General features: G+C 43.2%; 1 protein-coding gene across 2 annotated transcripts; it reads left to right on the top strand.

The window, feature by feature from the left end:
* Positions 1-4839: 4839 nt before the first annotated feature.
* LOC311116253 (F-box/SPRY domain-containing protein 1) lies at positions 4840-7795 on the top strand. 2 transcript variants are annotated; one of them, XM_084191361.1, is made up of 3 exons: positions 4840-5230; positions 5670-6026; positions 6438-7795. In XM_084191361.1, the coding sequence occupies exons 1-3, from the start codon at positions 4913-4915 to the stop codon at positions 6642-6644; spliced, it is 882 nt and encodes a 293-aa protein (XP_084047487.1). In that variant the 5' UTR covers positions 4840-4912; the 3' UTR covers positions 6645-7795. The 2 variants fall into 2 exon arrangements, with proteins under 2 accessions (XP_084047487.1, XP_084047488.1); XM_084191362.1 differs by having other exon boundaries at positions 6459-7786.

The following is a 7795-nucleotide window of genomic DNA, read 5'->3' as shown; positions in this document are numbered from 1 at the left end:
AAAATGCAGTGGCGTCACTTCCGAGTACAGCTTGTGGCGCTTTCAAGACAACTGGGATCTCGTCAGTGATCTTTAGGTTGAAAAGTCGGAGCACTAGAAAGATGCCCGACTTTGATTTCAATCCAGAAGATACCACATTGTGAAAAGCTCGCAAACCCACTTTCAGCACACATTAACTTGCCATTCAATCATAGCCTAGGATACTCATCAATGGTATGAGTCACCCTGTCTGTCATGCACAGACTAGTGGCTAGCCGTCTATACACACACGCCCAGTTGTTTATTTATGCAGCAACGCCAGCATTAAATAAGAACCATTAGCATGGTGCAATAATTTCCTGAATGGGATGATATTTTAAGTAAAATGGAATAGCAATGATTTTTAGTTGCTGGTATGCATGTTGATTCTGCTCTCAATCACTTGGATTGGTCTTGATCCTCTTCAAAACCATAACACATCTTTGTCTGCCTCTGCTGTCCTGCAGCTCAAGTCCTACCAGCACGCTCTGAATTCCCACGACTGCTGTTCTTTGGCTGTACTCTTTACTTTTGGGTATTGTATTTTGGTTCTCACTGATACTTATTTTCTGATTGGCTCACTACACACAAAAATGATCCAACAACCAGCGTCACTTCCGAGTACAGCTTGTGGCGCTTTCAAGACAACTGTCTTCTTCTTCATCTTCTTCTTCTTCTGCTTCTTCTTCTTCTTCTTCTTCGATGAGGTTTAACGGCGGTTGGCATCCAATTTGTTGCATTACCCCCACCTACTAGACTGGAGTACTCCCTTATATTTTGCTTGAAAAAATTAAATAAAAAAATACCCTACCATCTAACACTACACTCACAAATTCAAATTATTAATAATTTACACCACCCTACTCCACTATTTAAATATATTCATTCCTACCTCATTCCCTCAACCTGAAATGATGGGACATCACCACTTAATACTCCCTGTAACTCTTCTGATGTCAAGTCTCGCACACCCAAATACCTCTCTGCAGCTGCCACCACAACCTCAATTTTCTTCGACTTACGTTCCATCCCTGCAGTACAATTAATAACCATTACTATAAATGCTAAAAATCCAATCTCACTGAAACACATACAGTGGGGGAAAAAAGTATTTAGTCAGCCACCAATTGTGCAAGTTCTCCCACTTAAAAAGATGAGAGAGGCCTGTAATTTTCATCATAGGTACACGTCAACTATGACAGACAAAATGAGAAAAAGAAATCCAGAAAATCACATTGTAGGATTTTTAATGAATTTATTTGCAAATTATGGTGGAAAATAAGTATTTGGTCAATAACAAAAGTTTCTCAATACTTTGTTATATACCCTTTGTTGGCAATGACACAGGTCAAACGTTTTCTGTAAGTCTTCACAAGGTTTTCACACACTGTTGCTGGTATTTTGGCCCATTCCTCCATGCAGATCTCCTCTAGAGCAGTGATGTTTTGGGGCTGTCGCTGGGCAACACGGACTTTCAACTCCCTCCAAAGATTTTCTATGGGGTTGAGATCTGGAGACTGGCTAGGCCACTCCAGGACCTTGAAATGCTTCTTACGAAGCCACTCCGTTGCCCGGGCGGTGTGTTTGGGATCATTGTCATGCTGAAAGACCCAGCCACGTTTCATCTTCAATGCCCTTGCTGATGGAAGGAGGTTTTCACTCAAAATCTCACGATACATGGCCCCATTCATTCTTTCCTTTACACGGATCAGTCGTCCTGGTCCCTTTGCAGAAAAACAGCCCCAAAGCATGATGTTTCCACCCCCATGCTTCACAGTAGGTATGGTGTTCTTTGGATGCAACTCAGCATTCTTTGTCCTCCAAACACGACGAGTTGAGTTTTTACCAAAAAGTTATATTTTGGTTTCATCTGACCATATGACATTCTCCCAATCCTCTTCTGGATCATCCAAATGCACTCTAGCAAACTTCAGACGGGCCTGGACATGTACTGGCTTAAGCAGGGGGACACGTCTGGCACTGCAGGGTTTTAGTCCCTGGCGGCGTAGTGTGTTACTGATGGTAGGCTTTGTTACTTTGGTCCCAGCTCTCTGCAGGTCATTCACTAGGTCCCCCCGTGTGGTTCTGGGATTTTTGCTCACCGTTCTTGTGATCATTTTGACCCCATGGGGTGAGATCTTGCGTGGAGCCCCAGATCGAGGGAGATTATCAGTGGTCTTGTATGTCTTCCATTTCCTAATAATTGCTCCCACAGTTGATTTATTCAAACCAAGCTGCTTACCTATTGCAGATTCAGTCTTCCCAGCCTGGTGCAGGTCTACAATTTTGTTTCTGGTGTCCTTTGACAGCTCTTTGGTCTTGGCCATAGTGGAGTTTGGAGTGTGACTGTTTGAGGTTGTGGACAGGTGTCTTTTATACTGATAACAAGTTCAAACAGGTGCCATTAATACAGGTAACGAGTGGAGGACAGAGGAGCCTCTTAAAGAAGAAGTTACAGGTCTGTGAGAGCCAGAAATCTTGCTTGTTTGTAGGTGACCAAATACTTATTTTCCACCACAATTTGCAAATAAAATCATAAAAAATCCTACAATGTGATATTCTGGATTTTTTTCTCTCAATTTGTCTGTCATAGTTGACGTGTACCTATGATGAAAATTACAGGCCTCTCTCATCTTTTTAAGTGGGAGAACTTGCACAATTGGTGGCTGACTAAATACTTTTTTTCCCCACTGTATCACTTGTTGGCCTATCCCTCTGTACTGGTACATATCAACTACTCTCACCACTCCTCCCCCTTGACCCATCTTCCTCTACTTTCTTCACTGCCTCAGCATATGACAACTTCTTCACTACTCTTTCTTACCCTGGAAACCTCAACCTGCCTCTCTCGCACGGGACATTTCTGATCCCAAGGCCCATGGGCACTCCTACAATTAGCACATACCACTACTTTCCCCAATGCTACACATTCCTTTGTCTCATGCCCTTCTGCACACTTCTCACACCTTGGAACCTCTCTCAAACACACTGCTGCCACATGCCCATAAGTTTGACACCTGAACATCGTAATATATTCGGCACATAAGCTCGTACAGGATAACGTATATATCCTAACTTAACTTTGTCAGGCAAAGACTCAACTTCAAAACTCAAAAGAACAGACAATGACTATTCTGTTTCCCCACTCACGCCACCCTGTTTGCGTCGTACCAAACGAAGAGCATCACAAACTCCGGGAATCTTCCCCTTCAGTTGGGCAACTTTTACATTTACTGCTACCTAAGAAATCACTCCTTTCAATGGTGCATTTTTCTTGAGAGCGAAACAATTCACAATTCTTTCCCCCATTTGTTTAACTCTGAGCGCCTTCTACCTCTGACAGAAACACAAACAATTATCACTAGACCACTTCTGGTTACCCTCACCGATTCCACTATACCCAACGCTTTTTTCACCCATCCTGAAACCACAAATGGATCAGCCAAGAGGCAAGGGTCCACTTTTTCCAAAAACTTCACTTTTACTGTCACAGACTCATCTTTATCCTGACCCTCTGTGCAAGCCTCGGGCTCTGAGTACTTCACCCTCATTCACTTCCATTTCTCCTCCTGTCTTCAGCTCACTTTGCTTACATTTCCTACCATTCTTATTTAACAAACCTTCTCCCTTTTTCCCACCATTTTTTACAGACTCAAGCTCACAATCTTCCTCCCTCTCTCTCTTAGACCTCCTCTGCCTCTCTTTTTCCCTCCATTCCTCCTCCGCCATCCAAGTATACGTCTCCTTATGATAATACTGCACTTCTCCTGACATACATCTGTTTCTTGCTTTCTCAAGGGACGCCATTTACGAGGCTTTCCCATTTCTCAAGACAACTGGGATCTGGTCAGTGATCTTTAGGTTGGAAAGTCGGAGCTCTAGAAAGATGCCCAAGTTTCCGACATGGAATTCCGAGTTGGATGACTGTTCAAAACACATTTCCTCAGTCGGAGCTCGTTTTTTCCCGAGTTCCCAGTTGTCTTGAACGCATTGAAATCGGAATTCAGCGATTTCGAGTTCCGAATTCCCAGTTGTTTTGAACGCTGCTTGAAGCTCATCGTGCCCATGTAAAATGATGTGGTACTGTATAAAAAGGTGACTTTCGCTTTGCTTTCTCTCTGGGTCTGGGACAGCATTTATGTAAAACATTTTATACACCTTTATATAACCCAAGTAGAGTAAAGAAAACACTGATGCATAGGCATCGTCTGTTTGGAACCAAATCATTAGGAAATTGTACAAGTTATCATATTGGACCTGTTTAGGTGCTGGCATTGCTCAGCAATAAATTGTTCCTACAAAACTGCTATCAAATCTGAAAGAAGCATTCTTGCATCCATCTAATGACAATTCCAACCATGTGTATTACACTATTAGGGCAATCCACAGAATGGAAATTGATCCTGTGCACAGATCTAGGATCAATCAGTAAACCACACTACAAATTTGAGTTTGGACTCTAGTGGGTTAAAATCTAAACTGACTGTAGATCAGCTGCGAGGGGCGCTGGATGTCCGAAAAAGGTCCTAACAGGAACACAAAGTAAAATACACCTGTTGTAATTTTCAAGACAAAACGTTGTTTATGGGATTATCTCTGTCTCCTTCTTTATAATTGAAGATTGCAGATAAGAATAAATATTTAATTTAGATTAATTTAGAAATGCATGATTTATCATTGCCATTCAAATATTTTTGGGACCTGACTGGATTTCGCGTTTGTCTTCCTACTTTACCAACCCGGTCTGGGTCCATCGAATTAAATGCATAACAATATCACCGCCGTGATTTAGCTAGTATCGTGTTGTTAGAAATGGTCCATTTTAATTCATTTTAGTTAATAATTTATGCTGTAAAAACACCGTTCATCAATCGGTGAACTCAATTGAGCAGATATGTCGGGAGCAGCCGCTGAAGGGGCGTCCTCTTGCATTGGCGCAGCCGCTGCCAGTTGTAACTCAGCTGGGTTGTCCTATGTTGCAGCGGGCGGAGGAGTGGGAATAGCAGGCAGGCTTCCTAGTCGGGTTCTGGAGCATGTGTTCTCCTATCTGGACTTGTATGATTTGATGCGGTGCTCGTTGGTGTGCTGGCACTGGAACAACTGCCTCGCGGATGAGAACAGCGAGGTGTGGCGGAGTCTGTGCGCTCGCTCTCTTAGTGAAGAGGCACTGCGCTCCGACATTCTCTGCAATCTGACAACATACAAGGGAAAGGTAGCTAACGTTTGTTTACCATTTGAAGACCAAAGTGAAGGCCTATAGCTGTTGTTACAGACTTTGATTTCAATCCAGAAGATACCACATTGTGAAAAGCTCACAAACCCACTTTCAGCACACATTAACTTGCCATTCAATCATAGCCTAGGATACTCATCAATGGTATGAGTTACCATGTCTGTCATGCACAGACTAGTGGCTAGCCGTCTATACACACACGCCCAGTTGTTTATTTATGCAGCAACGCCAGCATTAAATAAGAGCCATAAGCATGGTGCAATAATTTCTTGAATTAGATGATATTTTAAGTAAAATGGAATAGCAATGATTTTTAGTTGCTGGTATGCATGTTGATTCTGCTCTTAATCACTTGGATTGATGTCTTGATCCTCTTCAAAACCATAACACATCTTTGTTTGCTTCTCCTGTCCTGCAGCTCAAGTCCTACCAGCACGCTCTGAGTTCCCATGACTGCTCACGCAACGTCTACGTGAAGAAGAACGGCTTCACCCTTCACCGCAACCCCATCGCCCAGAGCACAGACGGAGCCCGCGGCAAGATCGGCTTCTCTAAGGGCCGCCATGCCTGGGAGATCTGGTGGGAGGGGCCCCTGGGGACCGTGGCGGTGATTGGCATTGCCACCAAGCGTGCTGCCATGCAATGCCAGGGCTACGTGGCCCTCCTGGGCAGTGACGACCAGAGCTGGGGCTGGAATCTGGTGGATAACAACCTGCTCCACAACGGGGAGGTCAACGGGAACTTCCCTCAGTGCAACAATGCACCCAAATACCAGGTAGGTTAACAACGTGTTTCTCCTGGGTCGTATTCATAAGTGCACATCGTAGCAAAACGTTTTGCAACAGAAAACAACAGCTAGTTTAGTGCCGGAGTTCAGGGACTTCGTCACCATGGGGTTGGCTGCAGACAGAGGAATAGACAACATATCTGTATGCATGAACTAAAATGTCCTATTGAAGCTCTAAGCCATTGTTTTAGGCCGATGACCCATCCCAATGAAGTGATTCTAGTTGAAATATTAGATAAACATTTGTGGGATGTTAGGCCTGTGCAGTAGAACGCATGACAAGAAGAACGCTACCTTAAATTAGAAGTTCTCTTAACAGTAATCATGTATTAATTGTAGGGTTAAAGTGAAGCCATTTGCTGTATTGTAGCTGTTACTTATTGTTATATTACTTTCTAGTGTAATGGTGTCCGTCCACAGATCGGGGAGAGGATACGAGTGATTCTTGACATGGATGACAAGACCCTGGCCTTCGAGAGAGGCTTTGAGTTTCTGGGAGTGGCCTTCCGAGGGCTGCCCAAAGCCTGCCTCTTCCCGGCCGTCTCAGCTGTCTATGGCAACACTGAGGTGACCATGGTCTACCTGGGCAAGCCTCTGGATGGGTAGCACCGCCACAAGACCAGCCGGTGCCATGTCACATCAGGTGTGCCAAGGATAATGACTGATGGTTGGCACTGAGAGGACTCTAAACGAACATTCCACAACCACAGGAATGGAAGAGGGTTTGACCAGGGTGGGGGAAGTGATCATTGATGGACAAGAGGGGAGGAGGGTGGGGGACCAGGGGTTGTTTCAAAAGTGTTTCTGTCTCAACATGGATCCTATCCACTTCAGCTGCTGGACCATTTTATTTACAGTACAGGAGGACTTGACTTCTTTTTTATGTTATTTTATGAAGTAACAACACTGAGTCCTGTTTTATTATGTCTGTTCCTATGAGGCAAAACCAAATATGAACTGTGGCAAATAAAGACAGAAATCACAAATCATCATAATGATAATAATGTATATGTGACAATGCAAGCTGTAACATTTCTAGAGCACACGTGTAACTGCCATGGATGGAACAGCAAGGGGGACACTTCAGAGGAATATACCGTATGGGACACTTGGAAAAGACTGCTTCAGTAGAAAAGCTAGTCATTGCAGTATAACTGAAACGTCTCCTCTCCAGATACATTGTATAGGAGAGCAGAAGTGAGGAGACTACGCTATTTTCTGTTCAATGCTACTGTGAATCCATTTTAATTGTGGTGGTATTCATCATAGTATTTCATTATATTTATTTCTAGGTTTTAATCCATGGTACTATTGAAGAGGTCATGGAACCTTAAAAATAAAGTCTACCTGGTGCCAGTCTGTAATTGATTGAATGATGTTTCATAATGCTTCCACAAGAGGGCAATCATTGACTTCTATATAAAATAAGAACCACCCACTGACATTTTAATATGCCTTTATTTTACTTACTTCCCAAATTGTCTTTAGTCATATTGTACTCTCCTTTTATCTACAGTCAAATGATTTCTGTTTTGTCTGACTTTCTCATACAGTTGGTGTTTGTGGGCTGAATTAACTGCAGCATAGTGTAGGTCTCTAGGTCATTTCCGATGCCCCAGGTTATCTTAAGTAAAGCAGGTGAAAAGTGGTGCCAGGTTTCTGATATATACTGACCAACAATATAAATGCAACATGTTAGTGTTGGTCCCATGTTTCATGAGCTGAAATAAAAGATCCCATGAATGTTCCATACTCAC

The sequence above is a fragment of the Coregonus lavaretus genome (assembly GCF_964263955.1).
Source record: "Coregonus lavaretus genome assembly, contig: HAP1_SCAFFOLD_1766, whole genome shotgun sequence".
Classification (NCBI taxonomy): Eukaryota; Metazoa; Chordata; class Actinopteri; order Salmoniformes; family Salmonidae; genus Coregonus; species Coregonus lavaretus.
This window is presented reverse-complemented; position numbering and strand designations above follow the sequence as displayed.